The 18,578-nt window shown below is 40.5% G+C and overlaps 1 protein-coding gene across 6 annotated transcripts in view; it reads left to right on the top strand.

Annotated features, from left to right (window-relative positions):
• The first annotated feature begins 241 nt into the window (after window positions 1-241).
• Window positions 242-18,578, top strand: part of Wwc2 (WW and C2 domain containing 2) — a 192,969-nt gene continuing 174,632 nt past the window's right edge. For 3 of the 6 annotated variants that reach the window (XM_074054897.1, XM_074054894.1, XM_074054892.1), the window contains exon 1: window positions 242-453. In XM_074054897.1, coding sequence (XP_073910998.1) covers window positions 323-453 — 131 coding nt within the window. In that variant the 5' untranslated portion in view covers window positions 242-322. The remainder of the gene's footprint in view (window positions 454-18,578) is intronic. The other 3 variants (XM_074054896.1, XM_074054895.1, XM_074054898.1) reach the window with 2 other exon arrangements.

Here is an 18,578-nt window from a genome sequence, read left to right as displayed (position 1 = left end):
GGGCGCCGCGACCCTCCGCGGCCACAGGGGGACGGAGAAGAGGAGGAGGCGGAGGCGGAGGAAGAGGCGGAGGCAGCGGCGGCGGCGAGGAGGCGGAGGGTTCGCTCGCCTGTTCCGACGCAGACATGGTGGACTGATCCCCAGCGGGGCCGAGAGCAGGGTTTCCTGAGGCGCCCCCCGCGCGTGGCCCCGCCGCGCCCGCGCCCCGCAGCCCCTCGCCGGCGGCCGCGTCGGGTGCGGCGGCCGCGCGGACAGTCGCATTCCCGCCGCGTCCCGCGCCCGGTCCCTATGGAGGCGCCGCTCGCCGGCGAGGCCGCCGACCATGCCTAGGAGGGCCGGGAGCGGGCAGCTGCCGCTACCCCGGGGCTGGGAGGAGGCCAGGGATTACGACGGCAAGGTCTTCTACATTGACCACAACACCCGGAGGACCAGCTGGATCGACCCCCGGGACAGGTGGGCGGCCGGGCCGCGGTGGGCGCGTGGACCCGCCGCGGAAGGGCGGCGGCGGCCGTTGTCTGGGAGACCCGGCCGGGCGGCGGCGCCCGCGGCGAGGGGGACATGGGGAGGCGCGGGCCCGGGTACCCCGAAGGGTCCCGGGAGGGCGCGGACCCCGGCTTAGGCCGGCGTGTTCAGGGGCCCCTCTGCCCCCTGCCCTTCCAGGGGTTTTGGACACTCCCAACCCCGAGGGAAGGACAGGATCGGTGCCCTGGGCTGGCATTCCAGGTCCAGTTGAGCGACCTAGAGGGGTCCCGGAACCCTGTTGGGAACTTAAAGTCCGCCACTTGGAGGCTGGAGGACACCCTGGGAGGCACGGTGGGCTCGGGGCCACCGGAGGCCTAAGTGCACGCTGAGGAGCTGGCCATGCAGGCCACCTGTGGCATCGCTCCGGCCATCCTTGGCATCTAAGCCTTGACTGCAGCTTTTGCAGCTCTCAGCCAAGCCCGACCTCCTGAGCGTGGATGGAAAAAGGGTCCCACTCCTGGGTGGGCGTGGGTGTACCTGGCCTGCTCCTGTTGATTTTAGAAACACTTGTTTTTGGAGTTCTTCCCAGTGTTAGTTCCCACCTGAAAACTTGAACTTACTCTCACATCTTCAACAGGCAGATTCTGTTTTGCAGGAAAAACTGGTGGACTGAATGTGAGAACAGAACTTTGGATATTGGGGAACGCTGAGTTGGACTCAGCCTGATCTTGTTTAGTTCTTAATCCACACGTTTCATTCCTTCCTGTTGATAAAGAGAATCAACAGAACCGTCATCTTACACGTTCAGAAGCTGAGCGTTCACAAGTGTTGCTTGTCCTATCTTTCTTTGTACCCTTTAAAGGAGAATTTCTTAGAATTAGTTATTATAAGAATAGTAAGTGGTATTCCTAGTTGGGAATTTATAAATTGTCCATTAAACAGGTATTCCTAATTGTAAACTTTGATAATAATATCACATTAAGGGTGATGCCCAGCATTTGGAGCCTTACCAGTTCTGAAAATTCTTTCTAGCTTCTTATGGAATGTGGCCGTGGGGGTATATAACTTTTTTAGGCACTTTCTCTGTTAAACATTCCCCCTTTTGTCAATTTGAAGCTGGAATAGTTTCTCACTGTTGTGCTAAAAATATGTTTTTGAAAGCTATTAAAAAGCAATTATAAGAAAGTCATAAATGACATTATAAATTTATGGAACAACCTTGCTAAATTATCCATGAAGGTATTGGCTTAGGTTTCCCTTCTGAAATGAGACAAGGCATCTGTGCTCAGGTCCCATCTTTCCATAGTCTGACTGCCTGTTGCTGGGTTGATGAAAGGTATGACACGCATCACACCTTCACAGCCCCTCCAGATGCCTTGGTTGTCATAAACTTCACACTCTCAGCTCGTTATTTGGCTAATGCCATGGCACTTTGGAACTACTTAACAGATAGTAAATGTCAGGACTGATGGTGTGCACCAAACAGTGGCTTTTAAGGCACCTGTATAAATATTTGACTTTTACAGTTGCATGGTAATTCTTTCTGCTTTTGGATGCTTGGAGTTTCAGGTCATTGAAGTTGCAATAAATTCTTGAAATATTTAGGCATTTTAGGTTCTTTTCTTCTTCAGTTTACATGTTTTATTATATCATCTCATTTGTTTACCAGAAGGAATTACAAGACTATGTAAAGCAAATAGAAAGTGAAGTTATATGACTTGGCTTATCCATGTCACTACTTCTTACGCAAGTTGAGTGTGCTTTTTGTTTTAAACTCTAATGGATTAGCAGTGATTATGAACTCTATTTTCAGGAAATTGGGCAACTAATTTAATGGGGACAATTTTGACTGAGGTGACCTGCTATTCTAGTTGTCCTTGAAGCTGTTGAGTCATTATTTGGAGATATAAGTTTGAACAGTTATACATTTTTCAGAATTTCAGCATGAAAGTTTTAAAAGCTATTCTGTGAGATCAGTTACCATGACATATTTGTTTAAATTTAATTATGTTTTCTTTTAGAGCAGTTAAGTGCTGGTAAGTCTTCCTCAATAGTGTTAGAGCTGGCTGGAGAAGGTATTTGGAATACCTATTAACTCATCAATTTTGTTATACACTCAGCAAACACATGGAAAGAGATGTTACACAGGCCACTTGGAGTGTGTGGATTCTTCTGCAGGATCAAATTACAAATTCTGAAAGAAAAATGAGTTGATAATATATTTTGTGCATCTGCAATACTTTTGAACTTTTAAAGTCACTTAATTAAAAATGGTCCCCATGATTTACCCAGTCATTTTTTTGTTATTTTACTCTGTTAAGAAAAGACTTTTGTGTTTTTGACAATTTATCATAATTTGTCAGATGGTTCTGGTTTTATAGATAATTCTGCTGATTTAGTGGGAGGAGGCTGTGGGATTTTACAATGTAATTTAATCCACTAAGTAGTGAGGCTAGAATACTGAGATACTTTTAAGCTTTTGGACGTAGGTGACTATGAGAGCTGTGTTGGGATGTGATCAGAGATTTTAATTGCTGTACCACTTACTAAGTCCAGATGAGTTTCTGAATCATTCTAAACTACTTTTCAACTTTAAAATGAAAATAATACCACTTCCTCACAGGGATATTTGGGGACCTATAATTAGGGGCCACCCAAACAGTAGTATTGTTGTCATGTTGACATTTTAATTTCAGAGCTGGGTGGTTGTTCAGGGAACCCCTGAAAATAGTAGATACAGGAGCAGGTACTTGCTCAGGATTTGTTGTGAGCTGGCTACTGTATTAAGTTCTTTAACTGTGATTTCATTTTATTTTCCCATTATTTCTATGAGGTAGATGCTGTTCTTCCAGTTGCAGATGGGGAAACTGAGTCACAGAGAAGTTACCACTCCTGTTAAGTGTAGAGCCAGGATCGCAAGCCAGGCAGGCAGACTCAAGAGACATTCCCTTCATTTTTCCTCTAGACTGCTTCCACCCCTGGATGTGCTCAGGGGTCTTTGGGTGGAGTTCAAGGAGAGTAAGACCTTTTTCCCAGTGTTGATTTTTTTTAAGTTGTCTGACCAGTCTGATCCTTGGGAAATCTCCCTATCCCTGATTCCTTGGTTCCCTAGTGGGTCCATTCTCCAAGAGTGTTATTGTGCAGGTTTACTCCCCTGTTCACCTTTTATTTTGTTACCATAGGTACCCTTTTACCACATCAGTTGGTGTTTATGGTGGGTCATTGATCATGGCCAAATGGTGCCTTAAAAAATACTGTATTCAGTAGAGGACAGATTCATTGCCTCTTGGAAGAGCAGAGAGTTACTGTGGGCAGGCCTCAGGGATAGGTGAATGGTTTTAAGAACCCTCAGTAGAATTTTGCTCATTGTCTGTCCTTGGATTGAATGGTACCTAGAGATGAAATAACTTTGTAAGGTTGACCTGAAAAGATTTACCAATATGCAAAGCAACTGTGTTAAAATCTCCTGATAGATCATAATCTGTGGCTTATGGCTAGGTCAGATGTTGTGCAAATTGTACTTCCTAATTAAAAACAAAACCCAGAAACTCCTGAGGTGGAGAGGGTGAGAGTGAGGAGGAGGGGGATGTCATGCATGTGTCATTGATGTCAGAGTTGACTTCTGGCTCTCACACCCAGTTTGAAGTATACCATTTGGATCTGAGGAAATCTGTACTGTCTTTCCTTCAAAGGCAAAGTAAGTAATTCTGATCATCCTCTACTGTGTATAAATTCCTTAAGAGCTGCAATCGCTTATTACCGCTTTATGTATCTTCTGTATGTAGTAGATAGTAAATGGCTGTTGCTTAGGTCAATCAATGAAGTGTTAGTTGAGCTACTCTCTTATTTCCTGTTTCTTATTGGGCTTTCAAATACATCCATAACTACCATCAACCAGAGACAATCGGTTTTCCAGTTGGATTAAAAATAATGAGAGCCTTGAGCCACTACAATTTGAATGATGGTATAAATATGTGAATTACTTATACGAGCGACGAATCCGCTCTGATAATCTTAATCACAACTGCCATGGTCATGCATCACTGGAACTTGTTCTCTCCAGCAGGCTCAGAGCTGGGCACCAAGTGGTTACTGAGAATGGTTTGAGTGACTGTGGTATATGGCGTGGTGGAGAGGTTGTTAAAGAAAATCAGTTTAAATTGTGCTGTCTTCCAGAAATTTCTAAAGAACTATTTCTTGTTTTTGACACAGGTTGCTTTAATGCTCACTGGAGTGAGCATGTTTGAATGACTAAGATTTCTTCAGTGACTTTAATAGTCCAGTTTAATTTTGTTGTAAGACTCAGGACAATAATTGGTTTTTCAAGAAAGACCGTTATTTATAAATGCATTATTTGTTTTGAGTTGCAAACAACTAAGTTGTCAGCTACAGTAAGCCATTGTGACACCCAGCCTGCAAGCAAACGTGTGTTTAAATTTAATGAGAGGAAGCCATGGTACGCTGGGAAGAGTGTGGAAGCGCCTGCAGGCCCTGCACTGCCTTGTAAAAGACACTTGCTGACTGTTTTCAGTGGATTTCTGTAGAAAAATGAGGCTGTCTCGACAGAGGCACACGGGCAGCTTCGTTGTTGATGTGGGAGTGACTGAACTGGCAGGAAACAGTGTCGCCCAAATTCCCTGTAAATTCCTTAACATAGGGCTCGAGTCTGTGTATGTGCTGGTCCTATGAACTTGATTGAAATTGGTTGAACTGACTTCTTGTTAGAATTTTGGACTAATTTCTTCATCCATTTCTGAAACTCTTGTTTTTGGAAAAATTACCAAAGAAGTTTGTGGAACAGGAAAGGAATTTTTAAAGGTGCAGTGTGTATATAAGTTGTGGGTTAAAAAATGATTTATCCAAAATATGGATTCAGAATGTTGTCATTGTCTCTGGTGTTTCTTCTCAATTATTTTTTATTGCGATAAAACAAATCACATAACCTAAAATTCTCCATTGTAACCATTTAAAAGGGTTTTTAGTATAGTCACAATGTCGTGCAAGCCAACTGTCATGTAATTCCTGAACATCTCCATGCCTGTTAAGAACTCACTTCCTATTCTCCCACCCCCAAAGCCTTTGACAACCTCTAATCTGATTTCTGTGTCTGTTTTTGCCTATTCTGGACATTTTATATAAACAGAATAATACCATGTGCATGTCTTTATGTCTGGTTTCTTTTGCTTAGCACAATGTTTTTAAAGTTCCTTCATGCTGTAGTTGTTTGTTGTACTTCATTCCTCTTTACCACTGAATAATATTCCAGCGTGTGGATATACCATATTTTGTTTATCCATTCATCAGCTGATAGGCATTTGGGCTTTATTCCACTTTTTGGCTATTACGCTGCCATGACCATCCCTGTGCAGTTTTCTAGGAATGTGTGTGTTCAGTGCTTTTTGGTGTATGCCTGCAGTGGAATTGCTGGATCACATGGCAATGTATGTTTAACTTTTCCCTGTATGTTCTTATTTGACAAACAGCAGTATGGTACTCATCATTTTAATGTAGGTACAATATTAGGTTATCTGTCATAGTACAATATTTAAGCTTTTCATGTTTAACTTTCTTTTTCTTTTGGTGGAACTGAGGTGTGAACTCAGGCTTTGTGCTTGCAAAGGAAGAGCTCTACTGCTTGAGCCACACTTGCAGCCCCTTTTTTTCTCTGGTTATTTTGGAGATGAGGGTGTCTTGGACTTTTTGCTCTGGCTGGCCTTGAACTCTGATCCTCCTGATCTCAGCCTCCCAAGTAACTAGGATTACAAGTGTGAGCCACTGGCGCCCGACTCACGTTTAACTTTTTTTTTTTGTCTTTTCTTTTTTGGTGCTGGGATCGAACCCAGGGCCTCACGCATGCTAGGCAAGCACTGTACCACCGAGCTACATCGCAGTCCACGTTTAACTTTCTGAGGAACCACTGAACTCTTTTCCACAGTGGCTGCTCAGGTTTACATTGCCACCAGCGGTGTTGAGTGCTCCAGTGTTCTACATCCTCCCACCGCATCTTTTCAAGCTTTCTAGTGGGTGTGATGTGCTGTCTTACTGTGCTTTTTGATTTGTATTGCCTCTTAGAGTGTTTTGATAACCTCAGTTTGACCCCAGCCTTTAGAGTCTTGCCACTCTTCCCATCTTTCTGTGACCAAGAAAGAAGTTAGGTAAAAGAAATTAAGGGTCTTTTGGGTCTTCCTGTTGCTCTTCCATTTCCTCCCTCATCTGACTACCTTGAATGATTTTAACACTGACATCGTAGGTATAAATTAATCAGTAGTTTTTATTGTGTCAGTCAGCTAGGCACCCATCCTGGACACTGGAAGATAGAAAGATAGATATGATTTGTCTCAACTCAGCTTTCTTACAGTCTAGGTTGTGTAATCACTCTAAAAAATGAAAGAAAATTTGAGTATTGTCCATGACATTCACACTATATCTTTTTTTTTTTTTTTGACATTATCAGGGATTGAACTCAGGGCCCTGTGCTTGGCTAGGCAAGTACTCTACACTTAAGTCACATCTCCAGTCCTCTTTACTTTAGGTTTTTTTTCTGATAAGGTCTCGCACTTTTGCCTGGGGCCAGCTTTAGACCACGATCTTCCCACCTCTGCCTCTCTAGTAGCTGAGATTATAGGCATGTAGTACCATACCTGGCTCTCTATCCTCTTAATTCTCCCTAATGAATATCTTCTTTTCCAACACTTGGGGAAAACAATTGAGGGAAATTAAAAGTAGAGAATAGTGGCAAAATACATACTGAGTTTTGCCTTCATCTCAAATGTGCTGTGTTTTATGAGACCATCTATGAGTCAGGTAGATGACAAATCATGCCATGGCATATAATATATCAGCTATTTAAAACTATTTAAAAGCTATTTCTTTTAGGTAGCTATATTTATTAAGAATTAAACCCATTTTTATTAATTATGTTAAAAAAAGTTGGAGGAAACCTAACAAACACCACTCATCCAGGTGATCATAGGTAAACAACAGTAGTAAGTCATATAGATGTGCCTCTGAGAAGACATGGTGTCAAGGCAGTTTATCTTTGTCATTTTCCTCCCTCAGACCACTTATGAACCCTAATGTAATCACGAAGAAAACACCCACTAAATCTGGTGGAGGGGCATTCTATGAAGTGTCTGACTGGTTCTCTTCAACCCTGTCATGGTGCCCAGGCCAGGGAGAGTGAGAAACTATTACGGCCAAGGGAGCCAGAGGAGATGCACTGACTATGCAGGTGGCAACTTGGAGCAGAAAAGGAAAAAAGAGTGAGGAAATCTGAATAAGCTGCATCTTACACATCAGTGTCCGTTCATTCAGTTAGCATACTACTAGGAGGAACTGAGTGTGAGAGATGGCAACTTTCTGTATTAACTTTGTATTTTTCTTATGACTCGAAAACTATTATAAAAAATAAAATTTATTTAAAAATTATCAAAAAAATCACATGAAACAGTTGCAAGTGATTTTCTTTAGTCTATGTGTGGCTGTACTGAATTATTAGGGTTTTTCCTTATTGTTTAAAGCAATTTTGGGCAAACTATGGTCCAAGGGCCAAATTCTGGCCTGCAATCCTCTTTTTGTAAAGCCTTCCAGCTAGAGTGGATTTTATATCATGAAAGGGTTATAAACAAACAAAAAAGAATATGTCACAGACACTGAATGTGGCTGGCCCTTTACAGAAAGCTTGCCAACTCCAGATGTAAAGTAGATGATAAAATCTTTAAAATATTTTACATTAACATTTAAAGAAAAAAATTAAGCTCTTATGAGAAAATGGCATGTTTGCCAGTGATCACTGCTCATCATTTATTATGTAAATAACTTGACTGTAGACCCTGTGGAGTGTAAAGATGGATCAGACATGGATGCTGAGTTTGAGGAATTGCCTTGTGTCTCATACTACTTTTCTTCCAGTGAAGCAAGCAGCACTTATTTTTTCAAACCCATTCTTCTTAAGTACCTGGACTGAAGTTAGTTGAGTCTGTCTGTTACTCTTAAGACCAGAACGAATTCATGGATTCCTGGTCAAAAGCAACCTCTCACTGATACAATATATCTCATACTTTGGCAGAAAAACAAGGGGCATCTTGAGAACCTGGCTTTGCTATGCAGGGCCTCAGTAGAGATCTCTACTGTGTCTCTCTGTGGTGTGGAGACAGCTCAGTAAAGTTACCAGACACCAGGCACATATTAGGTGATCCCTTCCCTTCTTGTCCTTCCCTTTGCCATCCCTGTCATTACTGTACAGAGAGCTAATACTTACAGACAAGAATGTCCCAACTCAAGTACTATATATATATATATATTTTTTTTTTTTTCCTCTGTGAATAATTTTCCTGTAACATTAGCTCTGATGTCAGGAAAGAATTTGTGGTTCCAAGGCCATAATAAAGTATTTGGAAATAGAACCACCCGGGAAATGGGGATAGGTGTGGGAACTGCTTGTTCACTTCCATAGCTTATGAGGAGTTTCAGTGGTCTAACCGAGTATTTGAACAGAGGTGTACATTAATGTACTTTGGTCTCACTGGGGCTGGAGGTAGGAAACATAATTTTAAAGAAATGTAGGCGTTACTGTTTTATGGAAATAGTGATTTGTAGCTAAGTACTTGCCTCTGGTACTTTAGTGAGTATGTCAGATTGAGGCAGAGAGGCTTTGGTGTAGGCTTTGCTGCCTCTGCATCAGCACAGGCTTTTCTTCCTGTAGCCTCGGTTCTGAATGTGACAACAGGAGAAAATGTAGAGTTTGAACTGTAAGTTCCTGATTAAAATTCTGACTGGTAATAGACTGTGGAATGTGTTATTGTACTTTATTGGCATTTCTCCATTTTATAAGGTAATTTTATTAAGTGGCAGTTATATTCAATAAAGTTTAAAATGTGATAGACAACTTTTACTGCAAAGGATTTGAAAAGCATGCAGTTTCATTTAGTGCAAAGCTTTAATTTCTACAGTTTCTTTATCATTATGATTCTTAAATAGAGATAATTAAAATTCCAACCTTTTTTTCTTTGAGCCTATGACAGTGAATGAATGTGGACTCCCTCTTGTACATGGTATCAGTGACTTGTCAGTTTTGTTACCTTATTGGCCTGGTGTGATTTTGGGCTAGTCAGCAATTCTGTCCATGTTACGTTCTTTTCCTATCTGCTGATTTGTCAGTGTGTTTGAACTTAGTAGAAACAGATCACTTGCTTTCCTCCCTCTTTGCCTATCTTCCCCCTTTTTGGCTGAGTGACATAGCTTATGATGTTTTTCACAGGACAGTATAACTATAAACCTGTATTCAGCTTGGCATAATATTAGCATAACATTAATGTCCTGGTTTGGTCTTATAGTTCTCAAACCAGGGAATTTGTCTAACCCTCCTTTCAATCCTGTCTTTCCCCTAAAGCTATGGCTGTACAGTGTATGCAGATACATTCTTGAGAGATTTCCTAATGTCTCCTGTGGAAGGAGCATCTGTGTGTCTGCATCATTAATGTTTCATAAAATGGTTTCTGCATGCATTGAGGAGAGAGACCTGCTTTGCATGTGCACCACACCTTAAGATTGCTGTCTGTGTGGGGCACATGAGCACATGGCAGAGACCTGTCTATACTATTTACATGAATCAAATAGAAGCATTTGAAGAACCTTGTCCTTCTTTCAAGACCCTTCATAATTTGTCCCTAGCCTAGTCTTATGACTTTACCCCTGGTCATTCACTCATTCATTTGCTCATTCACCAAACATTTATTGAAAATACCATATGCCGAGCACTGGGGTCACTGCAAGGCTCCAACTTTCATGGATTTTATATTCTAGTTTGGGGAAGGCAAAAAAATTAGAAAGGCAGTGACGAAGGTGCTCAAATGAAAATAAGCAAAGTGAAATGCTAATGGTTTCAGCAGAGCTGCTTTGGGTTGGGAGATGGAGAAAGCCTTTCTGAGGAGCTACATTTAACTGAGATCTTCCATGCCCGTGAAGATCTGGGTGAATAACAGTTCACATGGAAGACAAGGCCAGGTTGAGTCCTAGTCCTGTGCTTTGCTGTGTGATAGCTTCTGGGAGCCTGGGGCGATTTACACTTAAACTAATCTAAATTAAGTTAAACATTCTCTCTGGTCACATGTACCTATGGAGAAATTTCAGCACAGAAGACTCAGTTGGTCTGCACTCACCTAAGGTGATAGTCAGTCAGCTGGTGTGACTGTGGTGCTGAGGCTGAGGGGGAGGAGCATTTTATGAGATGAAGCAGAGAGGTAGAAAGAGCTCCAGCCATGTGTGTTTTGTAGACCATCACAGGTCTAAGGGTGTTTAGGAGCCCTTAAAAACTGGAGAGTTTTAGCCACACGTGATGATGCACACCTGTCACACCTGTCACCCCAGCACTTGGGAGGCGAAGGCAGGATGATTGTGAGCTTGAGGCAGCCTGGGCCACATAGCAAGTTTAAGGCCAGCTTGAGCTACACAGGGAGACCCTATTTCAAAAAACCAAGAGCTGCTCAGTGGTGGAGCACGTGCCTAGCATGTGCAAGGCCCGGGACTCAATCTTCAGCACCTGGCGGGGTTGGGGGAAGGTTGAGGGGTTGGTGTTAAGAGTTTTAAATTGAATGTAGTTGAATGTAGGTATGATGGAGCCCCTGTAATGTGATCTTAATTTTTTAAGACATCACAGTGACATAACCTTGGTAAGAAATAATCTGAGTTTGTACAAGAATGATGGCTTTGGTAATAGGGAGCAGGGAATGGATTTTTGTTATTTATTAGGTAAAAGCCAAAGAATTATGTTCATGGTTGGATATATGAGGCATAAGGAAAAGAGAAATTCAAGGATTTGCTGGCTACTGATGGGGAAAGACCAAGAAAGGAATGTGGTTGGTTGGTATCCAGTTGAATTGGTAATCCTGAGTTTTTTATTAGATTTATGGGTCTGAGATGCCTATTAAGACTTGAAAATGTAGAATCTGGAGTTTAGGAGAAAGTTTAGAGTTGGAGATAGTAAATTTCAGTATACCTGGATAGTATTTAAAGTTGTGGAATAAGGTAAGAGTCCTGGAGGAGGGAAAGGAGAGGACTGAGCCTTGAGGCATGCCAGGATTGTATGTGAGAAACTTTATTCCAGTGAAGGTGGTTAAATTTCACTGGGACATACGGTATACTTTCCACCACTGAGCTAAAGATGTTGACACTGAAGATGATGTCCATGAAGATGATAAGCATCGTTGTGCTGAGCCCTTCACTTGTTACTCAAGCTCTACAGGCACAGGCGCTATATCTGTCTTGTTTACTATTGTCTTACAGCCTCTGGCTCTGAGCAAGCCCTTGAAACTTACTAACTGAACAAACGAAACCTTTGATAGACATCATTATTGCCCTCTTCTGTTTCGAATATGATTTGTGTTGTGTTAAGTCATTAGGGGCGTATCCTGGGAAGGGATTAAGGACGTTCACTTGAGAGGGTTATTAAAAGGAACCAGCCTGGACACACCCCAGCCTTTTTGGTCCCATCTTGTGATGTGATCTCTCACTCCTGCACACACTCCACCATTTTGGTGCCAGCTACCCATGAGGCCTTCACTAGAGCTGAGCAGAAGGTAGGTGCCAGGCCCTTAAACCTCCAGAATTCCTTCTTAAAAGAAATAAAGTTAGCCTCAGGTATTTCATTATAGAAAGGAAATCAGTTCTTAATATACCTTCATTGTAGGAAACTGAGACCTATGAGATTTAGTGACTTGCCTGAGGGCAGAAAGCTTTTAAGTGGAGGCAGAACTCAGCCACATCTGACTTCAAAGCTGTGCATTTGACACGTATGCCTCTAATTATTCCTTAGAAGGGCCTTTGCCTCCTATCCAGGGTTTGGGAGGCTTTGGTACTCCTAAAGATTTAGCTAAAGTTTCATCATTTGAAGCTTCCCTTCTTAACACCTTAGCCACACATAATCTACCAGTGCCTTAATTCTTATGTTATTTGATTTTAGTATTTGTATTAAAACTAAATATTACTGTGTTTTGACTCCTCATATTGAACTACTTTTTTAGAGTTTAATTTTTTTATCTTCCCAAATGAGTTGGTAGTCTCCATTTAGTTAAGTCATGCAGGAAATTAATTTATTCATTCCCCTCCTAGGACACACAGCATGATGTCGTATCTGTATTAGTTACACAAATAAAGCCTAATTTGATTCTGTCACTTCTGTCTTATCCCAGTGTTTTAAGTTCTTTCAGAGGTTGAGATCTGATATGCTATAAATCCTCTTTATTCCTGTCATCTGGCTTTAAAGCCCCTTTGACCTTGCACCACAGCCTCCTCCTGGTCTAGGCTTCCATGGAAGCATCCCCTGCCCAATGGGCCACTTACACCACCTGCACCCTCCAGCCCTGCCCTCATTTAAAGTCTGGTGAACCGATTATGAAGGATGAGAGTCTTCCAGGATAAAGCTGTGTCTCAGCTCTTCCAGGTTCTTTTCTATGGCTCTCTTTTTATTGTTGATTTCAGATCTGATGAGTGATCTGTTGTCAGCACAGAGGTGTAAATTACAGACCTTGATTGGAGTTATTTTTTACCTTGACTCTTAAAACTTGGGAGAAATAATCTCAGACACGTTATAATTTGCTTTAAACCTTTAGGTTTGGAGTTAAAGCCTTCACAAATAGGAAGTGACAGGAACTCAGAGTGTGTGGTGTGTTTTTGTTTGGTTTACCTATGCCCTGAAACTTAACTGAAGTATATAAGCAGCCACTTAAAAGGATGGTTGAAGATGAATTATTTAGTTTGTATATTCCTCATTCCTGTTATAGGTTATTTCCTTTTTTTTTTTTAAGTCTTTGTGGTAACTGAACAATTTGTCATATGTATATCTGATTCTATTTGGGCATGTAGTTTTCTTACATTTCTGCTTTTGACTTAGTTCGAGATCCATCCAGGTTTGTGAGTTTCAATTAAATGCCTAGATTGTGCGTGTGTAAAATCTTTTGTTCCTGTGTTGCTATGAGCAACAGTTGTTAAAGTTAACCTTCCTTTTTAAAAATGAATTGTGGACAAATAAACGTGAATTTTAGTGGGTTTAAAAAAAAGCCATGATTTATTTAGTGCTGTGAGTGTCCTACCTATAACATAAGTTGCTGCTTGACCATAATTATGGTGCAGGAAGAATGCAGTAGAAGTGAATAATCATTGGACACATTGACAAAACATTCCTAAAATACTATTCAAATGAGGAAAGGCTGCCTGGCTGCAGCCGAGTAGCCAAGCGTTGAGTCCTTTTAGCCACTTGTCTGACTGGGTTTACTGCTGTGGCCAAAAAGCTGTGTGCAGTGGTTTACATAGAAAGGCCATGACTTATCTGAAATTTCCTAACTTTAGAGAAACCTTGTCTCTTTTTCTCCCACAGAGCACTATCTCACTCTTAAAGATACTGTTTGTCTTGTCAGGGTGGTATTTGTTTCATTGCTTTCCATCCTGCTCCAGTCTAGATTTTACTGACTCCTGGTGATTGCTTAGACTTGTTATTTGATTCTATTGTGTGAGTTTTGATTATACGCCTTTGTGCTGTTTAAACTAGCAGTGTTTACCTAAATTAGTGGTGGTCATAAAGGGCACAGGTTGGCCCTTTTGAATGAAAATCAAGAGCCTTGCCCTGGCCCTGCCTTGAGTTCTGCTTGATGTCCAGAAGCCACTGGGAATGTGGCTAGACTATGGAAGTCAGCACCTTAGTTGAAGGCCTGGAGTCTGGGAATGGCTGGGTTTAGGGGATTTATAGTGATAATGCAATCAGTTCTCCCGCTGAGAATGCAGAACTCAGCGAAGAGATGCCCTTTGTTCTCTCCCTGCATTCTCTGCTCTTGTCTAGCTCACCATTGAGATGAAAACATGAGCAAGATTTGGGAAGAGCTGGCTGAGCCTCCACCTCTTACACTGGCTTCTCTGTGTAACTGTGCACTTTGCCCATGGGTGTTGCAAAACAGTGATTAAAAAAAAAAGCCTTATTTTTAATTTTGAATATTTAAAATTTTTAAATTTTTTTGTTAAGGTGTTATGCTTTAATATTCAGATAGAACTTTAGGATGTTAATTCTAGAAGATATTTTGGGATGTGAGTAGAAATTTAAGATAAGCAAGTAGTATTTGAGATGATACTCATATAACTCATTAAAGGAAGTTTTATGTGTAAATCACAGAAGATGACCCTTTTATGCACTGAATTCATTTTCTTTCTGCTATTTTCTGGGGTCAGACTTTAATACCTGATTTCTCTACTTTCATATGTGTCCATAATAATAATTACATAGTTTGAAAACAGTCAATCCAATGAAGTTAAGTTTGTTTATGGCTTTTAAAGAAAGCCACAGTGGAAATGGAAGTCATTTAAACATCCAGTTACATCAGAATGTCAGAAGTGATGTTCCAGCTGTGGAGAAGAAAAGCTATCTTTGTAAGTACAGAAAGGATATTTTTCATAGTTTGTGATTAAATTCTAAATTAATAAATAATTTGGTGATAAAAAAACAGGCAAGCTGATTTTCCTTTTCTGGTCTTAAAGAGGAAAATGAAGAATCAGTGGGAAAACCAGTTATTTAAAAAATTTCAGGATCAACTACATGAATGAGTTAAGATGTATGTGCCTATACTCATGTTAAATAAATCATGGTGCAAAGAATGAAATACTGTGGATTAATAATGGAGAGAAAGATGTGGAGATGCCAAGTAGAAAGATCTCTACTGTAATTTCATTTGAGTTAAAACAGGCATACGCTCATATGCTGATATTTGAACAAGGAATCTTTATTAGTGGTTCTTCTGGGGGAATAAGAATGCAGGTTGGGGAAAGTGTTTCATTTTATGTAATAACTTTTTGGTCGCTTGAAATGATTCTGTGCATAAATGCACTGTTTAAGAAAACTAATTTAAATAAAATCCTCTTATAGATAAGAAAACGTTCAAATACTTCAAATTTGTAACTAAAGAGTGAAACATATAAACATTTGTTAAATTTGTATTTCCTAAATTTTCATTCATATTTAATGTTATTTCATTTTACCTGCAGTATTCTTGGAAATTGTTTTGAATTCTTCTGTTATAAGGTGTATGCGAATATATAAAACATATTTTTTGTGTTTCCCTTTTTATTTTGGCTTGGCTGGGAATTGACCCAGGGTCAGGCACCTAGGCAAGTACTCTGCCACTGAGCTGAGTAGCCAGCCTTCAAAACACATTTTAAAAAGTAGCCTTGCAGAGGAAGATAATGAAATTGAAATTGTCATTAAGTGTAATTTTTTTGTGATGGTTGTCGCTCTAACATAGAGGTAGAAAGATGCTCAACAGTCTAGTTGTAAGTGGAAAGTATGTCTCAGTAGCTATGTCTTTTAGATTTGCCAGGTAAAGTAGTTTGAGCATTATTGCATTGTCTGACTTAGTTGAAAATTAGACTTGGTCATTTTGTGCAGTGAACATCATCTAGAGTCAAAATGTATTGCTTCTTTTCTTTTGGTGAGAACTGTTTTCTAAGGCAGGTGTTGGCAAACCATTGTCTGTGGGCTACATCTTACCCAGACCTGATTTGTTACGGCCTAACCATGGGCTTTTGTATTTTTGTATGGTTGAAAAAAAAAATCAAAGAGCAATAATAGTTTGTGACATGTGAAGATGATGAAAAATTCAAATTTTTGTGTCCACAAATAACGTTTAAAATAAATAACCATGCTCATTCCTTTATACATTTCCGGTTTTCATACTCTCAGGTCAGAGTTGAGTAGAGGAAAGAGTATGTGGTTTACAAAGGCTTAACTATCTGGCTCTTTTTAAAGAAAATGTTTGCCCATTCCTCAAATGAGGGGATTTAAAAAAAAAAAAAAGAAGAATTAATGTCCTTATGCAAAACTGTTGATTACATGAAACCTTTGACTCCAAAGTAGTATACTGATCTATGGGGTGTGTGTGAGGTGTATGTGTGTATGTGTGGTGTGTAAAATCCTACCTACCCTCCTTTTCTTCTCTTAGGTGATATCTTACCTAATTTAAATTCATTTTTGCTATTTTAGTATCTTTATAAGCAAGCTATCAAAAGAACCCTCAGAAATTTATCTTTTTCTTTTTTTGTGGTACTGGGGTTTGAACTCAGGGCCTATGCCTTGAACCACTCAACCAGCCCTTCTTTGTGATTTTTTTTTTTTTTTTTTGAGATAGGGTCTTGGGAACTATTTGCCTGGACTGGCTTTGAACCACAATCCTCTTGATCTGTGCCTCTGAGTAGGATTTACAGGTGTGAGCCACTGGTGCCCAGCAGAAGTTTACTATCTTAACCATTTTAAGCATACAGTAGAGTAGTATTGACTAGCATATAGTAGTGTCAACTATATATACATATGACAGCATCTTTCAAAATTGAAACTTTTTATCACCTTCTGTCCTAGGCATTGATTGATTAGCAAATTCTACTTTGATTTGCTAAGTGTTTGACTTTTAGATACTTCATAAAAGTGTAATGCAGTATTTGTCTTTTCGTGATTGATTTATTTCACTTAAATACTGTCCTCAAGTTTCATACATATGGTAGTATATGATGGGATTTCATTTTTTTTGTATTATTTAATTTTGCTTTGGCAGTTCTGGGGTTTGAACTCAGAGCTTCACACTTGGTAGGTAGGCACTCTGCTACTTGAGCCACTCCCACCAGTCCAGAGAGTATTATTATTATTTTTTTGTTTTCGGTGGGACTTGGGTTTGAACTCAGGGCTTCACATTTGCAGAGCAGGTGCTCTGCCGTTTGAACCATGACTTCAGTCCTCATTTTTTAATTTTTAAAGTGGAATAACGAATAGTGAATAAATGAATTTAAAAAAGTGGAGTAATACTCCATGTGTGTACCTCATTCTGTTTATTCATGACAGTCAGTGAACGTTTAGGTTGCTCCCACCTCTTGGCTGTTTTGAATAGTGCAGCAAGGAGCATGGCTATGCAAATGTCTTTTCTAGGTGTTGTTTTCAATTCTTTAGAATAAATATCCGGGTTGAGATTGCTGGATCCTGTTGTTAATGGAGCTGGTTCAGTCTTTGATTAGAAGACTTCCAAATTCTTGTCCTGTGGGGAAGAATACATGGCAGGATAAGTGGGTATAAATGGAGTTTATTAAAAGTTAGGGAAGGGAAATATAAAGGGAAGCATAGTGAGGCCCAGGTGGAAGCTGGAAGCCGGGAGAGTGTGCTTCTGTTCTTCAGGTGCTTTTAAAACCTATGATAACCTATGTGAAGGGGAGAACAAGGTGATTCCCATCCAATAATCAATGACTTGGGAGGGGCATGGGCAGTTCCCAGCCAGGTGAGGATGGTTCCTGAGCTGAAGCATGGTTAATCTAAGATGCAATTTTTTTTTTTTTATGAGTTCCTAATTTAGCCTGACTCTAATTCCCCCTGAGAGACAACATTCCAAAGAATTCTTTTTTGGGGGTTGCTGAAGGGGTGGGCAGTCCATCTTTAGTATCTGTTTCAAGCTGACAAGGGGCATCAGACCCTACCTGCAAAGGGAAGTTGTCTTTCCTATTTCTTTCCCTTGGAACTCATTTGGACACAAGGTATCTGAATTAACAATTAAGGTTTCTCAGGGAGATCTTGTTCATTTATAGAGACCAGTAGCCTTGTTGCCTCATGATTTGGGTCCTAAAGGCTTTCATTCTGGAAGATAAATCTGGCTTAGAAGGACTGACCTGAACATTAACAATGATGGGAGCATCAGAAGGGGTCCTGCCAGGTGTAGCAGGAAAGATAAGGAATCTAATTTTTCATTTTGAAAAGTGACAGAGAGTCTTATGGTTACTTTATCTATAGGTCTTGATACCTGTAGCTAACGTTTATTTTGCCCTCTATTTGGACTGCCACTGTAGTGGGCAGCTCTACCTTAGGGGCCAGGTGTACCAGGGGGAGGTGTCAGTCTAATTGGACGGTAAACATCAATGAGTCCGTTCTGTACAGAAAGGAGACTCACTACGTCCCTAAGCAGAAGTTAGATACCATTGAAAGTTATTTTGCCTCTGTTTATATAGAAGGCCTTGGCCAAAGACATGAATTTGCTTTTTGCCAGAAGCCTAGAAGGCTTAAATATTACAGGGCATGCATAAGAGCCCCTTTTTAAAATCTCTTGGCT

The sequence above is a fragment of the Castor canadensis genome, chromosome 14, assembly GCF_047511655.1.
Source record: "Castor canadensis chromosome 14, mCasCan1.hap1v2, whole genome shotgun sequence".
NCBI classification, from domain to species: domain Eukaryota; kingdom Metazoa; phylum Chordata; class Mammalia; order Rodentia; family Castoridae; genus Castor; species Castor canadensis.
Note: the sequence above shows the minus strand (reverse complement) of the source record. Positions and strands in the feature narration are given on the sequence as shown.